The 21,247-nt window shown below is 50.2% G+C and overlaps 1 protein-coding gene across 1 annotated transcript; it reads left to right on the plus strand.

The window, feature by feature from the left end:
* Window positions 1–3,599: 3,599 nt before the first annotated feature.
* On the plus strand, window positions 3,600–14,022 carry LOC144364649 (butyrophilin subfamily 1 member A1-like). The gene is given in 6 exon segments (XM_078036416.1): window positions 3,600–5,492; window positions 6,174–6,260; window positions 6,486–6,839; window positions 8,164–8,382; window positions 10,660–10,817; window positions 10,819–14,022. Coding segments are annotated over 6 exon segments (1,293 nt in total). The 5' UTR covers window positions 3,600–5,455; the 3' UTR covers window positions 11,257–14,022.
* Window positions 14,023–21,247: the final 7,225 nt, after the last annotated feature.

A 21,247-nucleotide genomic window follows, 5' to 3' on the forward strand; every position in this document is an offset into this window, starting at 1 on the left:
GCAGACTAAAGTTGTGATGGAGTCTGTCTCAAAGAGAGCTTGTTGCTATGCTACAGATACCATCTCTGTTTTCTTGGTAAAAACTTTGTGAAACCTCTATCTAGCCTAACCTATTGTCATGTAACCACCCCACTGAATATAAATCCAAAGGAATTTCCAGACTCAGGGTCCAGAGATACTTAGGTATTAGCCCTTCTGGACTGCTATGGCTTAAGTAAACCTGCTTCCTGAAAATTTCTCGGTGTCCCACCTCATCTGTCCAACATCACCTACTTTTCAAGAGTGCCTTGAAAAATACCCCTGGACCCTCCCATGAATTAGTCACTGCCCCTGGTTTCTTGCAGCACCGTCTGTGAGCTTGGTCTGTACAGCTTGGACGTTTCTGTGAGACATGGTAAAGTAAGTCTCTGACATGACACTGACAGCCCAGGGCAAACCTGTCAGCCGAGCATGTTTCCCTGGAGCAGGATCTGGTTCGCAGTCTTTGCGCTGCTTCCAAGCCACGCCCAGGGCCTTTTCTCTACTGGTCTTCACCTGTCCACCTCCTGGCGATTTTCCGCTCTTTACTCTGCAAGCCTGGGTTCCTCTCTTTGGCCTGTTCCCTTACATTTTCTCTGTGTTTTCTCCTTGTTTTTACCTCGCAATGCAAGCGCTATTTCAGCAGGTTATTATCCCTCACCTTTCTTTAAGGACTGGAATCATGGTGACCTTGCAGCACTTAAGCTATGAAATGACTTGTCTGGTTCAACATGCATTTGGCTCAATTGAAGCAATGGTGAGCCATGGTGATAATAAAAACAAAACCAACTCCGATATTGAAAAGTCCTTGAAATACATCCAAGTCATTCTTATTTTACATGGGTTTTGCCTTTTTACTTCATGACTCTTACTTTTATTGAGACAGGACATCAGCACATCCATGGTAGGTACAGTAATTGAAAACAGAGATCCAGGCAGCAAGTGAGAGTCCTCATCCTCAGCACCCTTTACTCCAGTCCAGGGAATAGACATTCTCTTGGTGTTAGCTGAAACACAGACAGCCCAGGTTCTTGCAGAAGATACTGCAGATCCACACTATTTCCATTTCCTTTATTTATCTGAGGCCTACAAAGATTAATATGAAACATTAATTAGTCAAATTGACTACGTATAGCTTTTATTATAACCGAATCTTGACTCACAATCAATCAATTCATTGCTTTTGATTCAAAAAGCTGAAGGATGCTTTAGTTTTAAATTTACAAGGACAAGTCTATCCAAAGGAAACAGCTGCTAGAAACTCAGCCAGATGTGGCCCTCTGGTGGCTGTGCTTGGGAAATGCGGTTCCCCTCCTCTAGTTGTCAGGGCTCTGTTGAATCCAGCCATTCATTGTCTAGGGTGCCTGCTAATCACATCCAACCAAAGACCTAAAGCAGAGTGGTTCAAGAAGAGAATCCTGAGGTAAGTGGACCAGATCTGCTATCACTATTTCCAGTGTGTGACCACCAACAGAGGAGAGAAAATGCTAGAATTCTTCAAGGACATTAGGTTCAATGTGCTGAAGAAACATGGAAGGAGCCAGGGCTAAGGGGGAGGGAGAGAGGAGGGGGAGGAAGGGAAGAGGAATAGGAGGGGCCAGGGCTAAAGAGGAGGAAGGAGAGGAGGTGGAGAGGGAGAGGGGGGGAGGGGGAGAAGAGGGCCTGGGGCTAGGGAGGAGGAAGAGGAAGAGGGGTCAGAGCTAAGAAGGGGGAGGAGATGGAGGAAGAGGGGCCAGGTTGGAATGGGGAGAGCTGGCAGAGGATCCAGGATCCCTGCAGAGGGCGCCCAGAGAGCTCACAGGTCTGTTTAGGGGAAGTTGCTGGGAAGGGTTCTTTTTTCTTTTCTTTCTTTTTAAAAAAATTAATCTCCTCTTGAGTGGGTAATCATGTACCTTTTTAAATTTTTTTTTCCTTTTTGATTTTTTTCCTTATTCTGTTTTATCCCTGTTTTTCTTTTTTTAAAAAAATAGAATTGAAATTCACATAGCACAAAATTAACCACTTAAAGTATAGCATTCCGTGGTATTTATGACACAATGTTTTCTACCACTGTTGTAGGGACAAATGAGGCAAGGCACTGAAGATAGCAGGAAACAGTTTTATTTGGCTGCAGCCAGGTTCAGAGGGCACAGCTTTTGCTGTAATTAATCAATCCCCTGAATCCTGAGTCAGGTATTTTCAGAGTTTTATACCTAGCATGTAAGGGGAGGGACTCAGAAGTTCACAGTCTGCAGAAGTTCACATAAAGCAGCTTTTTCTTTCACTGTTTTGGGCAAGTTAACCCTTCAAGGACAACACCTGAGAAGGAGAGAGCTGTTTCTCCCCTTTCTTTCCTCCCGCTGCCAGCTGTTACCATGGAGCCCAGTTGATAACCTATCTTAAAAATGTAGACATCTCTATGAAGCCCAGCTGAAGGCCAGAGGCCTTGTTTGCACATTTCTACCAGCTACTTTACTGGATATATTTGTGAAAACTAGTAAGGGGGTGTCCAGCACCTGGAGTACTGGTATCTTATCAGCCAGTGGCCAAGTAAAACAGCGCAACACAAAAATAGGAAGTTTTTCTACATTGAACTCTTTTGTAGAGACTCTTTTGCTGACAGACCTAAAGTCAACCATGGTGAAGATTTCTGGAGAAGCCCAGTTAAGACTTTTCTGTGGAGAAAGGGGGTGCCACTTTACCATCTCTGATTTCAAAACATTCCCAGCATACTCAAGTAAAACCTCCAAACCACAAAGCAGCTGCACTCATTTCCACTTCCACCTCCTGCCCAGTCCCGTCCTTGACACCCAAAATTAGTTTTTGTTGGCTCTCTGCCTCTGTCCTCTCTCTCTCTCCCTCTCCCTCCCTCTCCCTCCCTCTCTCCCTCTCACCCCCATGCCCCTCTGTCTCCCTCCCACCCTCCCCCATATCTCTCCCTCCCTCTGCCTCTGTCCTTCTCCCTTCCTCTCCTTCTCCCTCCCTCCCTCTCTCTCTCACCCTCTCACCCCCAATGTCCCTCTCTCTCCCTCCCACCCTCACCCTTACCGTGTCCCTTTCTCTCTCCTTCCCACTCCCTCTCCTTCTCCCTCCCTCTCTCCCTCTCTCCCTTCTCTCCCCCTCTCCCATGTCCCTCTCTCCCTCCCTCTCTGCCCCTCCCCCTCTATCTTCCTCTCCCTCTCTCTTTCCCTCCCTTGCCTCCCCCTCCCTATCTATCTTCTTCTCCCTCCCTCTCTCACTCTCCCTCCTCCCCTTCCTATCTCCCTCTCTCCTCCTCCCTCCCTCCCCTTCCTCATCTCCCATCTCCCTCTCTCTTCCTCTCCCCCTCTCACTGTTTCTCTCCCTCTCCTCATCTTCCTCCCCTCCCTCTCTCCTCTCCTTCCCTCCATTCCCCTCTCTCTCCTTCCCTCCATTCCCCTCTCTCTCCCTCCCTCTCCCCCCTCCCCTTCCCTTCTCCCTCTCTCTTCCTCTCCCCCTCACTCACTGTTTCTCTTTCCCTCTCTCTCCTTTTCCCTATCTCCCTCTCTCCTCCCTCCCTCTCCTTTCCTCCTCTCCCCATCTCCCTCTGTTTCTTCCTCCCCCCACCCCCTACCCCCGTAACTCTTTCTCCCTGGACTCACCCCTTCTGAACACTTCATGGAGATGGAGTCCCACAGAGGATGGTGTTGAGTTTGTGGTCCTCCTGCCTTAGGACTTCAAGCCTGGTACCTGAGGCACCTGTGTCTGGGCAGCTTTTGCTGGAGGCTCTGCACCACAGTGAGCCCTGCTTAGCAAGGAGCACCCTCCCTGGGCCTTCAGACAGATTTCCACTCCATAGAAAGGATGGTTCCCAGTCTCTCTAGATGTTGCTAGCACTTAGCCCTTCACATCTGCTTCTATCACAATTTGCTCTGCTAATCTTGGGAGCACACTGTGATTCCTTAAATGTAAAATTTGTAAAGGTATATAAAGTGTCACTTATCCCTGGGGTGTCCCGTGATGTTTGGGTGCATGTGTACACTGTGCCATGTTTGAACCAGGGGAGCAGGTCTTCTCAGATATTCACCACCCTTTCTGCTAGCTTCTAAGCACCAACTGTGCCTCCCCGCCCCTCTGCCCTGCTTTCCTCACAATGGATGCCCTAGGCCCTGAACTCCCACATCTTCTGGAGACCCTACAGGGCTGATTTTGTGTGTTAGTTCTGGTCATTTGGTGTGAGGATCTCTGGTTCCATCCATGTCAACACAGAGGACAGGACCTCTTTCTTAGATGGATGAGTGTCTCCCATCCTGTGAAGTCTCCACGTTTCCTTTAGCCACCCATCTTCTGGATGCCTGGCTGCTTCTAGGTCTGGCTGCCATGGATAGGGCTGCAGGCAGCATGGCAACCTGGTGCCTCTCAGGCATACCATCCCATGTCCTCTACACCTATGTGGAGTGGGTTGATGGATCTCCGGTGCTTCCACTATAGGAACCTCCCTACTGTGCTCCCTAATGACTGCATTGGAGTACTCTAGGTGGTCAGGACCCAAGCCTTCCTTCCCAACTCCAAAGGACAAGTGAGAGAGGTTGCCTGGTGAGAGCCACTCACAGGACCACATAAACAAGGTGTGATCCTTGTGTTTCTACCTGAGAGAGGACAGCTGACTTACAAGAGAAGGTTCCTCCTGAGAAGGTAGGGAGGCATCAGGGGCTTAGACTTTCTCAGCAGTAAGTGAGCATCTCAGAGCCCCTAACACCTCTGTTGGGTGAAACCAGATACCATCCCCTGATGCCCAGGCAGCCTTCCCAGTGGCTCTTCTCCCACTAAACCTTTCAAGGGTGTGTGAGGCTTGAGGGGAGAATAGGCAGAACAAGCCGGTGTGGGCAGGCCTTAAGGGGTGAAGGGAACCCAGTGAAAGATCTGCAAGCAGCCCAGGGAGGACAGACTCAGACTCCAAGACACACAGTCTCAGTGACTGGGAAGCAATGAGGAAGAGTGTCTCCAGGGACAATGCCAGAATCAGACCGAGGTCACCATGATCTGGAGAACTTTCCCGAAGGAACTGCAGCCCTCAGCAGCTCTGAAGGTCTCCAGATAACCATGGAGTTTTATCTGAACTCTCTGGCTCTGGAGGTTGGCTGGGCTCCCAGCCTTGGTGATCTGAGCCCCTCCTTAGGGCTCCTGGTGGCCCCAAGCTGGTCCTGCTGGCCATCTTCCAGGGGCCGTACTTGATCTCAGACTCTTCCCTTATCTCCTGCTACCAGCATCTTCATCCACCTTCAGGACTCTTGGCCACACCCCTGCCTGTTGGAATCTGTTGCAGCTGCCAAAAAGGCACAGTTGGTTATTTTTGCGAAAAGTAATAAGGGCTCTGCAGAAGCTCTGGAGCTTGGCGCTTCCTCTGGATCTCCAGGCTCTCTCTCTGATCACTACCTGTAGACATTGTCCCTGCCTTGGATTTGCCAAGAACCAGGCTGATCCCCTCAAAGTCACCAAGATGTCCCCAGGAAGCAGGGCAGCTGCATCAGAGCAAGGTGAGTGTCCTCTGTGTAAGGCCCTCCTGGAGTCTTTGCCTCCTCACTCTCTCCCCATGCTCGGGGGGCACAGAGCCCCATGGGCTTTCCTCCAAGGCAAGAGCCAAACTTTGCAGGCCTCCCTGTTCATCCAGACATAAGAGCAGACCCCGGGAGGCTGTGTCAGAATCTGCCCAGGATGGCAGAAGGCTTCCACACCCCTGCTCTCCCAGTCAGTTCAGGACAGCCAGCAACAGTGGCTGAACTCCTGTCAGGAGGGACCATGTCCTGCACCCAGCTGTAGAAGTCCTGTAGGACAACAGGCGAAGGGGCTTTGGGGGAGGGGGCTGTTGTCATCCTTCTGACCTCAGATTTGCCTGGTGGGAGTTTGGGTTTTTCCACACACCTTCTGGTGATTGGTGGGTGTAAAGAACTACTTACTGGGTGAAAACCCTCACACGAGCAGGAGAATAAGGCCTGGGATATCTCCATGGCATTCTGCAGGGGAGGCACACAAGAGGAAGATGATCTCGAGAAGGCGACATGAGAGAAAGCGTCGTTGGCCTGCTTGCTGGCTACATGTGGATCTGATGGACCACCTCTCTCTGCCAGGGCAATTTCCCCTTCTTTCCTATGAGAAGGGGGCTTCTCTCCCTCCATGTTCAATGCACGTCCCACCTCATGTGTCTCTGTCCCCAACAGGGATGGCAAAGACACGCTGTGGACGTGCATCTCTACTGCGCTGCACTGTTGCCTTCCTCTTCCTTCAGCTCCCACCTCCTGGAAATGGTAGGAAATCTCCCTTGCCAGCTCTGGAGGGCACCAGGAGGGACATTCCTAGGTGGGGACGAGTTGAGGTCTCACTGAGACCCAGGGTGGAGGGACAGGCCAGCTGAGGCCTTGCTGCAGTGCAGGGTTTAGAGGACGCTTGCACCCTCAAAGGCCTTGTGGGGTAGGGAGCACCATCTCCCTACACGAGGCCTGACTCCATCCTCGTGGGTCTGTCTCCCTAAGGAAGAGCTGATTTCCAAGTCCAAGGGCCTCATGCCCCCGTGCTGGCCCTGGTTGGGGAAGATGCAGAGTTGTCATGTCGACTGGTCCCCAGCATCAGCACTGAAGGCATGGAGCTGAGGTGGTACAGGAACCAGTCCAGCCCAGCTGTACTCGTGCACAGGAATGGGGAGGACGTGCATCAAGAGCAGATGGTGGAGTATCAGGGAAGGACGAGCTTTGTGAGTGACCATGTAGCCAGGGGCGGGGCCACACTGAGGATACATAACGTCACTCTGTTTGACAACGGCACCTATCACTGCCTCTTCAAGGAGGGCACTTCCTCCAACCAGGCCACACTCTGGCTGACAGTGGCAGGTAAGGGCAGCATGTGGCCATCTGCCCTGCTGGGGAGCTTCCTCACACCTGGCCCCAATCCTGGTGGTGTGACCAGAGTCCTACAGCTTGAGAACCTGCTAGACACACAGTCCCAAGCAAGGCCACCCCAGGGTCTGCACATCACTGCGCTTCTCAGGGAACATAGTTCTGGAAGCACAGCTGTTTTCTGATCTTTCTCTTTACTATATTATTGCACTGATAAGAGGGGAGCTGAGGCAGGCTGAGAAGGAGGGCATGGAGGGACAAAGGCATTTGGGGTACAGTTTTCCTGGGTGGCTCAGGGCTATTCTTTGGAGGCAGGCCAGCGAGCTCCTTCTTGTTCCCTGCACTCACTCACCTGTGTGACACAGGAACCCCTTCTGTCTTGCTGAACTGTCCCTGCCCCACTCTGCTATTTTATCTAGGACAAAGGCGTACCTGTTAGGGATGCGCTTACTTCAGGGAGTGATGGCTTGTGAACAGTTGGTAATACACACTAAAGTCTTCAAGATGTGTTTTAATGGAGCAGCTGTGGTGGCAACGTCCCAACTGATGTTTCTCCTCCAGGGCTGGGCTCAAAGCCCAGAGTGCAAGTGGTGGATGACCAGGGCACAGGTATCCAAGTGAAATGTACCTCAGCAGGCTGGTACCCAGAGCCCTTGGTGGAGTGGAGAGACCTCAGAGGACAACCAGTGCCTGCTGTGACCAACTTCTCACTGTCGGCCACCACGGGCCTCGTGGCTGTGGTGTCTAGGGTGACCGTCCAGAATAGGGCTGTGCAGGGTCTGTCCTGCTCCATTTCCAACCCCCTCCTCCCCGAGAGGAAGGAGGCTGAGAGCTGGATGCCTGGTGAGTGTCTGTTCAGCCCTGACAGCACAGTACTAAGACCTGTGCCAGGACTCCAGGGTTCCAAGTAAGATCTGGTGGGAACTAGTTTCTGTGCACAGCCTGGCAGAACTCTGGGGATGCAGATTTAAGTAATAGCTGAGGATGGGGCAGAGATGGGGTACAGGGAGAGTACCAGGGGAGCTTTGCATTTATGTGGAAACAAGAAGTTTCACCCCCATGTTGTTTTTGTAATTCTTAACTCTTTACAAAATGGACTATTTTTAGAGCAGTTTTAGCTCACAGCAAAGGTGAGCAGAAAGTACATAGATCTTCCATATACCCCGAACATGTGTAGCTTTCTCAATACAAAAGTCCTGCCCCAGAGCAGATTTCATTACCACCTGGCACCCACAATTTACATCTGGGTTCACTCATGGAGAGCCCCCCCATTCTGACCTCAGCACCATGTACGCTAATACAGAACTGCTGTTCTCAGTTCCTATATCCTCAGCTCCCCTCTCCAGGCCTCCTCTCACAGAGTGGCAACTATCTCTGTCTCTGGCCCTCGCTGCTCTGGGATTCCTGGTCTCTGGAGTACTCTGCTGTTTAGGGAAGCAGCAAAAGAAAAGTTCCCAGACACTGCTAGAAGAGACAGAGCAAGAAGAAACAGCACAGAGGCCACAAGCCAGCAGTACCAAGGCTGAGCTATTCCACGGTGAGTAGGAGGCTTAGCAGGACACGTGGTGCCCCCCAAGCACGGGGCCTCAACACGCAGCCCAGAGCAGAGGATGTCTGTCCTCAAACCCAGCAGGAACAGAATGATCAGTAGGGATCCCAACTCCAGAGCTACCCATATAATCCACACAGTGAAAACCCTTATCTCTGAAGGAGTCTTCACTACATAATCCGAGCAGCCTGGTTGGTCTTCCTAAATACCCAAGGCTGGGTGATATATGAAGAAAAGAGGTTTCCTTAGCTCCCAGTTCTGGAAGCTGAAAGCTCACTCAGGGCCTGGGGACCTGTCCCTAGCCTCAGGCTCCTGTGTTGGATATAGAGATTGTCCCCTTGCTGGCTGTCAAGGCTGTGTCATGACAAACTGGGGAAGGCTGAAGGGAGGCTGAGGACAGTGGTCCTTGGCAGTGAATGCCTTCCTGTTGTGTCACTAGGCACCAGGCACAGTCTCCAGCTCTCATCTCCAGAGACACTCTGAGAGGAGCCCTGTGAGGCAGACTAGAGGCTGCAGTACACAAGTTCAGCCCCATTTCATAAGCAGGGCCCCACAGTATAGGGTCTTTTTGTTTCCCTGCGGGTTAGAGAGTGTGACTTCAGGTACAGCCTCCAAACCTTATGCATTTGTAGACCAAAGATCCACCCCTGACCAGCTCCCCACAGGGAGAAGACCCAGAAGCACAGACCTGAGCCCATCTGGCATTGATGAAAAATGACTAGTGACACCAGGAGACCCTGAAATCAGAACTAGTCTCAAAGAAAAAGAAAAGGGTAGGATTCTTAGTAGCTTATGGGTCTTGTTTTCTGACCCTCACCCACTCTCACATGACAGAAATAAAAAATTCCAAGGGGGTGGTGAGAGAGGGACACACATGAGGACGTCTCTGGCTTCTGCTTTCTGATATTCATCCCCACATGTATACACAGACCACCATGTCTGTGCATGAGTGTATACATATATGTGTGTCCACACATGTGTGTATATGCATGTGTACAAGCATTAGTGCCTGTGTGTGCAGTTTTCATGTGTGCTTGTGTGTTTGTGCACACATACGTGCATGCAGGTGAGTGTTCATGCGTGATGCATGTCTTTGGTTTGTGTGTTTGCACATATGTGTTCACATTGGTATCTACATGTGTGGGTCATGCATGTGAGTTCATACCTGTGCAATCATGTGTGCATGCATGTGTTATGAAGGTGCACATATGTACATGTGAATGCATGCATGTCCATGCATGTGCATCCAATTTCATCTGTGTGCCTGTGTGCACTGTCTTGATGTGTCAGTGTATATGCATGTGTGTGTACATTTGTGTATGCATGTGCATGTGTGTATGTATCTGTGAGGTGCATGCTTATGTCTGTGAATGTATTTCTGGATGTTTGTATATGTATGTGTGTGCATTCATGTGTCTATAAGAGATGCTTACATCTGTTCCAGAGAGCAGAAGTACTGTGTCAACTGCTGATGCCACATCCTTATAAGTCAGACTTTAGTTGCCCCAGGAGACCTTAGTTCCTGAGTTCCTGGGAGAGGGAGGTGTGCTGACAAAGATATCCTGCATGTGGCAGGTGCTGGGAGGAGGCCGTTTTTTTAAGACTGGGCACCCAGGGGAGGCCATTACCATGACAGTGGAGAAACAGTGACCTTCCATCTCCGGGTACAATCTCCTTAGTGAGGACTGAAGAGCAAAGAGGTGGGAAGGGAGAGCCAAGGCTGCTGGGCATCAGAGAGTGATGGGAGGACTGGAGACATCTGGGAACTGAGGATGTCCCGCAGATTTCATGATGGCATTTAATAATATTGTATCCATTCAGGTTTGGGTGTAGTGCATTCCCTCTCACTTCTCTGCATTACTGTCTCTGTCTCTGCATTACCATCTCTGTCTCTCTCACTATCTCTGCATTGCCGTCTCTGTCCCTCTCACTATCTCTGCATTCCTGTCTCTCTCTCTCTCTCCATCTCTGTCATTCACACACAGACACTAGCCACGAAGGAAGCCCAGGGCACATGTTGGGAGCTAGCAGGGCCACACTGGGTGTAGTCGTGCCCACAGCTCCCAGGAACCCTTTGGTTCTGCCTCCCAGTCTGGTGTGCTCCTCTGCCAGGGAACAGGCTGTTTGGACAGGCTTTTGGCACAGGACTGGGACAGTAGTGGGATTCTAGAGCAAGGGACACCCTGATGTAGGAAACAACCCTGGGAGTCCTGGTCTGCAAGGAACTTAGGGTGCAGACCCACTGACCCTCTCCTCTTTCCACAGTGAGCCCCTCACTGGACCCTGACACAGCAAGTCCGAAACTCATGGTGTCAGAGGATCAGAAAAGTGTGAAGAGGCTGCTCTTCGACCAGTACCTGCTCCCCAACTCCAAGAGATTTGACCAGGACCCCTGTGTCCTGGCCCAAGAGCGGTTCTCGGCTGGGGAGATACTACTGGGAAGTTGAGGTGGGAGACAGACAGGCCTGGATTCTGGGGGTTTGCCTGGAGAACATAGATCGAGAAGGCTGGATCCCCAAATCCCCCCAGCATGGCCTCTGGGCAGTGGAGTTGTATAAGAAGAGATTCTGGGCTCTCTCCTATCCAAGAACTCGCCTCTCTCCTTCCCAGCCCCTCCAACAGCTGGGCATCCTCCTAGACTGGGACGCAGGGGAGATTTCCTTCTACAATGCCACCAAGGGGTCCCTGGTCTACAGGTTCTCTGAACTGTCTTTTTCTGGCCCCCTGCAGCCATTCTTCTGCCTCTGGACCCATGATCCTAGACCCCTGACCATCTGCTCAGTGGCCAGAGAGACCCAGGAAGACACAAGCCCTCCCTGGAGGCCTGTCCTTTCCCCCAGAGGTCCTGGAGACTTCTGCTGAGGGAGAACAGCACCCATAAGCCCTGGCTTCTGCTTCCTGGTGACATCAATCATATTCTGTGTGCATGAGGGCAGTGTCAGGGCTGGCTTGCTGCCTTTCCCAAATTCCTGTGCTGAACTCCTAAGCCCAGGACCTCAGAATGTGACTGCCCTTGCAGATGGGCCTTCAAGAGGAAGTCAGTGCCTTCATGTGAGTGGTCCTGATGTCACAGATCTGGTGTTCCTGTGAGAAGAGATTGGGACCCAGGCACATGAAGGGGAAAGCCTGTGAGGACTCAGACGGGCGCTCTCACAAGCCACAGATCTGGCCTCAGAAGGAACCAAGCTGCCCACACTCGGTCTCAGACCTCAGCTTCTGGAAGTGAGAGGAAAGGGCTTTCTGCTGTGTAAGTCACTCCATCTGCAGAACTTTGTGATGGCAGCTCTGCTGTGATAAAACCACACCATTATCAGCTCAGCATTGTCTACTTCTGCCACGTACCTGGGTGCATATGTAAAATATCCAGCTCGAGTTGGACAGGTAGTAGTCACACAATAATTGCCAGCCGTCCTCTCCTGTCCTCCCCCTCCTCCTCCTCCATCATCTTGGCCATTCTTCTCTCCTTCTCCTCCTCTCCTCTCTTCCACCTCTCCCTCTTCACCTCTGCTCCCTACAGCAATCACTCAGACATCTGGTCTACCTCAAGTCCCTTCTTCCCTCTCTGTGAGAAGTCAGAACAAGCCAAAGATTCCTGGGCATTGGACAGCATTCAGCCAGGACTGGAACCACATAAGCCTTTTGGCAGAGAGAGTAGACTAGAAGCAAGTGTCAATGAGGCACTGAAGAACCCAGGAGACCAGAAACAAGGAAACATGGGAGGAACGAGCTGCCAACTACCATGGCTGAGGGCAGAGGGGAGAGAGAGCAAAGGAAGGCACAGAGGTGCTGCTCAGGACACCCAGGCCAGTGGGAATGCAGTCTGGCCAGGTGCCATGCTGCTGGGTGGCCCTGAGAGGGACAGGCTTGACTGTGTCTAGCCATGACCCTCCTCCTACTGCCAGTGGCAAAGCCCACCAGGCAGCAGTGGGGGGTGAGCTTTTAGAGCCCAGCCCACTGTAGGAGGCCTGCCGTGTGCCCTGGGCCTGCTGCAGAGCCAGGCACAGGGCTCAAAACAGGGTCTGTTCTTCCCAGTTCTGAAGCCCAGCTTTGAAATCAAGGGTCAACAAGGCTGGTTTCCCCTGGAGGCTATGAAGAGAATCCAGGCTGGGCTCATTTGCAGCTTCTGGGGCTGCCAGTCTTCCTTGCCTCATAGAACTGCTGCTCCGAGCGCTGCCTCTTTCGTCACACCACTGACTTCTCCCTGTGTTTAAAATCCCCTGGCCTTTCTCTCAAAAGGACACATGTCGTTGGCATTAGGACTCACCTCAATGCATCATCTCTTGTTGAGGTTCCTGCCTTCATTAATTCTGCAAAGGCGTTTCCAGATGAAGTCCTGTTCTCAGAAGCCAGGGGTCAGGACCTGGACATGTTTGGGGATCCTGAATCCACCCAGAGTTCTGGCCAGATGATTGGCACACTATTCCACGTGTTGGCACCTCCTCAGAATTGCAGGGACGTGTGGTGAGCAAGAGCCCTGAAGGGATCTGTAGATGTTTTGAGACACAAGTTCTTCACACACAAATAAGGAACTCCTAGTGCTCTAGGTTTGTAATCCAGAGCACAGGCATGGATTACCAGTGGAGAGGCCAGACAGTCCAGGGAAGCAGGGGTCCAGACTCAGCCTTTGGGAGAGGCCAGGAAGGGTGACATAAAAGTCCATCTTCCTGCCCTCCTCATAGCCTTCTCACTCAACCTCAGGGTAAAGCCTTTCTTAACAATGTTCTTCTCTTATGAGTGTGATGCTTGTATGCAGTGAGTGTGCTGGTTCTAAGGGCACATGCTAGTGGATTTGGTCACAGCATACACTGGTGCTATGGCACCATCAAGAGACTAGACATTCCCTCAAGTCTGGTAGAAATGGAGCCCCTATTCCACTCCCACCCCTACTAGTCCTGATCTGCCCTCCACAGCTCTAGTTGTCTTTTAATTATCTTTGGTCTCACTTTGGAATATCCATTACATTTAGTGACATCATTCATCCACCGGTTTTCCTGATTTTCTGACATAGCTACATGGTGTTCCCTTTACCCCGTGCTGGAATTTCATGGAAGCAGACCCTGTGTTTGTCCATTGGACTCCCATGGTAGTCCACTGTCCTCTGTCATACAAGACACCTGTGGCTGGGAGACTTGTAAATAAGAGGCTCCTGTAGCTCTCAGTGCAGAGACTGAGGTCCACACAGCATGATGCTGGAGGACTCTCTGGCCTCATTCTATCTTGGTGGTTGTCATTAGACTGAAAGAAAGACCACCCACAGGCAGCCAGGAAAAAGGTCTTGGAAAAGAAAAGGGGAAGAGAGAATTGGGAAGTTGAGCTACCTGTAGCCTCAAGGATAGCTCCTTAGCCCCTAGACAGGACCAACCATCAATGGTACTTTCTCCTGCAACAGAGCTTCACTCCCATTCATGTGCTGATTAAGGCTTAGAGATCACTTTTCTCCAGATTTCCTGAAGAAGGCAAAATAGAGTTGATTGTCCCCTTTCTGAATCCTCTATTCCACCAATCATCTATAAGGACAGACCAGCCCAGATAGCCGACATCTGTGGACACCCCTCTCTTGGGACCCCTCCCCTTTTGGAGCCCTGCTTGCTTCCTATTTCCGTAATAAATCCTGTTAATTTTCTCTTACCCTTGTGTCTGTGGATTTCATTCTTTGAATTCATGAAACAAAGAACACACCTGACATCCATGTTCCATGTTACAGCATCATACCAGGAGCCATGTGAGAGGAGAGATGGCTCCTGAGACAGGAACCCTGAGGAAAGGGCAGGCTGGCCGCTCTCCAAAGGCAACTTGCTCTTGTGGGGCTAGGTCAATGAGAGCACCCATTTTCCCTTCTGAGGGCTTAGCCCAAGGACCTCAGCATCTTCCACCAGGCCCTACCTCTCCAAGGACCTCTCACCTCCTGCCTCCCACCCTGGAGCCAAGCTTCTAGCATATGACCCCTGGAGTCACTCTCAAACCCTGTCCACAAGATAACAACTTCCCTCCCTCAACATAGCCCTTGAGATTCACCCATGCTGTTGCCTGTTGCAGAATAAAATCTATCACATTCATCACTGAGTAGTTTTTTGAGTTGCTATGAGCCATTGGGTATGGTAAGTAACAGTGTCACAGGTCCACATCCAGTTTCTATGCAGATTCATGCTTCACTTCTCTCAGGAGATGACAGTTGACATTTAATTTGACAGGAGATGGCCACGCTGTTTTCCAGCGTGGTGCAGGGCCTTACCTTCTCACTAGCAGGCACCAGAGTCCTGAGTGTTCTGATTCCTGCCTGCACTGCAGTCATGGTGGCCCGGATCTCAGCCCTAACTTTACCTGAGACGCTGCATGTGTGATTTGGTCCTAAGTGGGAATGTGGTTTGCTTTTCTCTACTGACATCAGGTCTGAGGGTTTGTTCCTGTGCTTATGAAGATCCATATATCCTCTCAGCAGGATGTCTGCTTCTGTTATCTGCCCATGGCTTAGTACTGGGTTCTGTTTCTGCATGACCGAATTATAAGAACTCCTCATGTGTTCTGCATACGAGCCCTTCACTGAATCTGTGTTCTGTAAAATGTTCTGGCACACTGTGGCTTGTCTTTTTATTTCCTTAATTATTCATCTAGAAAGGTGGGGCTGGGGAGGGAAAGGGAAGGTGTTGGTGCAAGAGTATAAACTTTCAGTTATAAAATGCAGAAGCTCTTGTCATGATCTGGACTGGGACTGTCCCCCAAAGTCCCTGTGTGGAAGGCTGCTCCCCTGTGGCAGTGTGCAAGGAGGGCCATGAGGCCTGGGGCCTCGCCTGGGTGGGCCTGTGCATGGCCTCCATTTACTGGGAGGTGTGGCACCATAGGAGATGGCCTCGCGGATGGAGCAGATCACAGGGTGTGCCTGGAAGGCTGCCTCTTGTCCCCATGCTGCCACTCTCTCTCCGTCCTGATCCAAGCTCAGCAGTCTTGCTCCACCATTTCCTCTGTCCATAATGTGCTGCCTCACCACAAGCCACATGATGGAGCCGGTGACCATGACAGAGACCTCTGACACTATTTCAGTTGTCTATCTCAGGTGTTTTGTTAAAGCAATGAAAACTGACCACTGCTCTAGTGGCCTAACATAATGCTGCACAATGACCATGGTTAATAACAATGTATTGTGTCCTCAAAATTTGCCAAGAAAGAATGTCTTAGAACTGTGTGATGTGACAGGTATGTTAATTAGTTTGTGATAATCATTTCATAATTATACAAATAAAGTATATACATATACATCAAATCATTAGTGTATCTTAAATATATACAATCTTGTTTATTTTTTAATTTGTTCTAATTAATTATAGATGACAGCAGAATGCATTTCAACTCATTGTACACAAATGGAGCACAACTTTTCATTTCTCTTGTTGTAGAGTCATTCCATTCGTGCAGTGATACCCATACATAGGGTAATAATGTCTGTCTCATTCCACGTCTTTCCCACCCCCATACTCTGTCCCCTCCCCTCACACCCCTTCTCCTAATCCAAAGTTCCTCCATTCTTCCCTTGATTCCCCCCATATATAATCTTTCCTTGCCAATTGTACCTAAATACATCTGGAAAAATAAAACTGCACCATATACTGAAAAAAAAATGGCAAAAGCCCTTTTGTTACCAAACTCACCTTGGAGGTTCATCTCACATTAAAATCAATATCTCAGACTCTAGCATTGGAGAACAGGAAGGGCGTTATCGGCCAGAGAGTGGAAAAGAAAGTGCTCTGCTAACCAATCAGCTGCTCAGCTGCAGGTGTGGAAGGCCACAGGTGCAGGAAGGGAATAGGAAGGAGGGACTGGCTAATGGCTCCAGGTGCTCAGGGCCACAGGTGCAGGATGGCAGGAAATGATAGGCTGATGGCTTCAGGTGTCAAGGGGCACAGGTCCAGGACAGGAATGGCAGGCAGCAGCAGTCTGGAAAAGGGAGAATTGTGTCTCTTTTCTGGAACTCTGTACCGCCTCTTTCTCACTCTCATGGCTTGATGATTTCACTCATGGTGCTGGGGTGTCTTTAGCCTTGAAGTTCAGGGAGAGAGAGCCTGGGCAAGTCTAGGGCAGAATGTTTCTGGACAATAGGTCTACATGCAGAGCAGAGCAGAATCTAACATAAAGGTGACCAAGCACAGGATATGAAAACAGAGAGGCCATGCCCTTTCCTCCCACCTATCAGACAGCACCATGCCATGAGGGGTTAGGGTTTTAGCAAAAGAGGCCTCAGGTCCCAAGTAACCACAGCAACATTTGAACCCACACTCCAGAGGTGTGGCTACAGCACAGCCAGCAGGAGGCTCATGGTGTGCTGCCCAGCAATTCCCAGGTCAGCTGAGAGGAGTGACTGAGATGGTTTGTTCAGGTGTTTTCCTCAGCAATACCACCCCCCTTTCTTCTGTTGAGTTACCTGCTTTTGGTGTACTCTTTAAAACTTATTTAATCTGATGTCACAAAGATTTATCCCTGTGTTTTCTTCAAGATATGTTATAGTTTGGGATCTTACATTTAGGCCTGTGGTGAAAGGAAAGTGACTATGACACTCAAAGCGACCAAGAGATCTTTGTTGTGGCATTGTCTGATCCACAGGAGAAGGAAGAGAAAGAGAGAGAGAGAGAGAAGAGAGAGCAGTGCGCTCGCAAAGTGAGTGGGGGGAGGGCCCAGAAGGAGGGAGTTTTTATAGCCAAAATCTAATGGGGTCTCTGGGTCTGCAAGCTGCCTTATGGTACAGTGATTGGATCATACAATAGTTGCTAAGGATGTCATCTTCTGCCTTCAGGCAGACCAGGCAAAGGCCTGATGTAGGTTTCCGTTGCACCAGACAGGTGGAGGTCAAGTGTTCAGCCTTGAGTGGGGTTGAGTGTTCAGCCCACCCAAGCAATAAGAAACCAGATGGGTGGGGGTCGAGTGTTCAGCCCACCCTGCAGCTAACATGTGGTTCATTGTGATTTGATTTTTCCATATACAGTGTGAGGTAAACACCAAAATACATTTTTAAAAATACAGCTGTGTACTTCTTCTTTGTTGGAAAGATTGTGGATTTTGCCACTGCAGCCAGAGGAGACTTTTAAAACTAAACTCTGTATTTTGAGGTCATTAAAAATTGACTTGCAGTTGTAAGAAATAATACAGAGACTCCCTGTGTCCTTTAGCATCTTGCAGAACTACACGACAATACCCCAAATGAAGGTGTCAACATTCCCACTATCATCAAGATACCTCACATTTCTCATTCCCTAAGATCTTCAGAGCAGTTTTAGGTTTGCAGCAAGGTGAGGAAAAGGTACAGAGAGCCCTATGCACCCCTGTCCCTACGTGTGCATAGCCTCCTCCGTGGTTCATCTCCCAGCAGAGTGTCCTTCTATTAGGATCAGTGAGCCTGCACTGCACATGGTCCATGGTTGGCCACAGAGCTCCTTCCAAGAGCTGGGTACTCTGTGACTTTGCAGCATGCAGTGCCATGCAGCACCATGCACTCCACCCACTCATCTCTCTCACTCTGCCAGCCCCTGGCAACCACTAATCTTCCCACCACCTGCTGGCTCTTGACCAACACTGGCTCTGGCAGTTTGCAGCCTCTCCAGCAGCTTCTCCCTTAGCCATGCCTTGGGTGCCCCACCCATCTTCTTATGTGCCAAGGCCACCACTCTGAGCGCTGAAAGAATGCTCCATTATCAGATGCACCCAGCTTTTCCATTCACCTACCAAAGGACATCCTGGTTGCTTTGAAACTTTGACATTATTAAGAAAGTTTCTGTGAACATCTGTGTGCAGATATCCGTGTGGGTAAGTTTTCAGGTCATCTGGGTAATCACCAAGGAGCATGGTGCTTGGCTCTCTAAGAAATGGCCAAATTGCCCCCCACAGTGGCTGCACCATTTTGATTCCTTCCACCAATGAATGAGAGTTCCTACTGTCCCCATCCTCCCCAGTACTGGGTGGTGTCAGAGTTCTGGATTTGGGCCATTCTAACACGGATACAATGCTCTCCCACTGTCCTTTCAATTTGCACTTCCCAGGAAGTGATGTTTGAACTTACAAATCCAGCAGTGTTCTTCATCTGCTCCTGGCCACTTCTTCCTGCCCCAGGGTGCCCAGCGTCTTCTCAAGGCCTGTGTCCACCATCACACACCTGCTCCACCTCTGAGGATTCTCCTCTCCTTCCCACCTCAGGACATATCTAGGGGCTGTACATGGGGAAGGTCTGACCCCAGTCCACAGCATCCCTCCCATGTCCCTCAGGGAGCCCTCTGGGCTATGTGCTGTCCCAGTGGGCTGCTGTCTCCTTGTGTCCTGGAGTAACTCTGGTGATACTCATCTGTGCAAACACTGACAGGGATACCCCATTGTGAGAAGATTTGCCTGTGCTGACAGAAAGCTGGAGTGTCACAAAGACTTGGTGACAATGTAGACCAAGTGGGAGAGGTGCTGCTGCTATGTCAGCTACAGAATCCTCCGCTGTGAGATGGATCCAAACAACACTCCATCAAGCAGATGGTTACTCCTCCTCGTCCTTTGCCACGACTGCTCATTCTTCTTCTGCACACCTCTCTGTTCAGTTGTGTGGGAAGGGTGGGTGTGCTGGGTGCAACCAGGCCTTGCTCCTGGTAGGGAAGTGCTCTAACTCTGGACACACAGCCCTTGCTGTGCAGTGCTCCCGTGAATTTCCACACAGGGGCAGCAGCGTCCTGGAAAGCCATGGGAATGGTCCTGCTACCTGAGTCAGTCCGCCCTGCCTGTCACTCCAGACCCTCAGCATCAACCACATGCCCATTCTGCAGAGTTGGGTGCAACTCAGCTCTTGTTGGGACAGTCAGGTGTCTGGGACCTAAGAATCAGAACACAGAAGATCTTTCTGTAGGTAGGGCCACCGCAACAAGTTAGAAACAGCTGATCACTGAGGTGGAGTTTTTGCTTCAGAGGTGTGCCTAGATTTCTTCAGCAGTCATAAATGGCCCCCAGGAGGAGAACAGTCCAATGAGGCATCTCCAGCCCCTAAGCCCAGGAGTGCCAAGGACAGCTCCCTGCCCCTGGCTACTTAGTGACCTCAGCTCAACCTCCTGGGGCCCTACCTAGAGGCCTTGTGGTCTCTCCCAGCATCCCAGCCCCATGCAGTGACCCAACCCAGCTGGCTCTCCCAGACCAGGCAAAGACAGGTCCCCTGACTGGTGAGGAACCTAATCTAATCTCAGCCCTGGCTCCACATATAGCTCCCGATTGAAATGCACAATCTCTTTCACCCTTTTGCACCCTTTTTCCAACCTGGACTTCGAACAAATCATTCAGAACAACAAGCACAAACTACCAAAATCTGCCTCTAAGAGTTCCTGTGCATTCATCCCTGACAACTCACAAAATGATAAAATTTCCTATTCTTTATTCTTATGTTTATTTAAAACACTTTATTGAGACATGATTGACAGTTTGTTGAGATATGATATGACAGTTGTGTATATTTAATGCACACAGCTTGTTGTGATAGGGGATAAGTAAGCATTCATGGAATCATCCCCACCATCAGAGTCATATGCATGTCCCTCTCCTCCAGAAGTGTCCTCCAGAAGTGCCTTCTTAATCATTATTATTGGGGCTTTGTCTGATTTTTGTTTTCTTTTTTGTAGGAACTGAATGTAAGATCTACTGTGTTAGAAATTGTAAGCTTGCAGTATAGTATATAGCTATCAGCAGTGTGCTCTATAGTATCTTCAGAACTGACTTCTCCATACTACTGAAACAGATCCCATTGGCCATCACCTCCCCACTTCCCCAGCCCTCAGCACTGGAAGCCACCATTCTGGTCCACTCTTCTTTAGTCCATGTATAAATGAAATAAAGTATTGGTTTTTCTGTGCCTGGCTTATTCCAGGTTCGTCAGTGCTGACAGGATTCCCTTTTTTGTCTTCAGGACATGTCTGGGGCACCCTGTGCCTACTGGGAGTAACCAGGAGAAGACTTCTTCAGTGGGTAGGGGGCTCTTTCACAGATTTCCCACCCATGGGAAGGTCTTGGGACATGTGGAACCCAGTGGAGGCTACCCTTTAGCCCCACACCCCCTTCTGGGTAATGTCTTGGAGTGTCTCCTGTTCGGTTCAAATTCCCATGGGAAGAGAGGCTGCCAACCTCTGGACACTCAGGGATGTGAGCCTGAGGCAAGACAGACCACAATGGTCACTTTGGCATCTCCAGGTCCTGACCAGCTCTGGCACAGTTGTCAGACCCCAGCCTGTCAGCAAGGCCCGCTCCATGACAGTCACTGGGCTATCTGGGGCAACATCATGGGCTGAACTGTGCCCCCAAATTCCTATGATGAAGTTTCAACCCCCCTTGAGAGCAAACAAAGCCTGGACACACCCAGCAAGAATTCCTGAAATACCAAAGTGCTCAAGAAGTCTTCCAGGAAAAGCCTTTAGCACTCACTCAGAGATGAACTCAAGAATGAATAGGCACAGAAGCCTTTGGACATCACAAACTCACAATTCCCAGTGCAGAACATGATACCTGCCTCCAAAACATACATGTGGACAGAAGAAACGAGCAATGAGCAAGAGAACCTGAAACAACCTCCCTTTCTGGCCACCAGGCCACAAGCAGCTCCGCACCCCGTTCCTATAAATTCCCCAGCTACCACCTGAGAGGAGAGGCAGATCAGTTGAGTTTTTTGCTCCTGGCCTCTCTGCCAGTCAATCTTGCAATGAAGTCCTTCTTTCTGCAAGAACCAGTGCCATGGTAGGAGCCTATGTGCACATTGTGCTAAGCCCTTGTTCAATGTCACCAGTACCTGAGAGAGTAGCTGTATTTGGAGACAGTGTTCCTGGAGTGTCAGCATAGAGACAGAACCAGCAGGACATAT

Source organism: Ictidomys tridecemlineatus, unplaced genomic scaffold (genome assembly GCF_052094955.1).
Source record: "Ictidomys tridecemlineatus isolate mIctTri1 unplaced genomic scaffold, mIctTri1.hap1 Scaffold_354, whole genome shotgun sequence".
Taxonomy (NCBI): Eukaryota; Metazoa; Chordata; class Mammalia; order Rodentia; family Sciuridae; genus Ictidomys; species Ictidomys tridecemlineatus.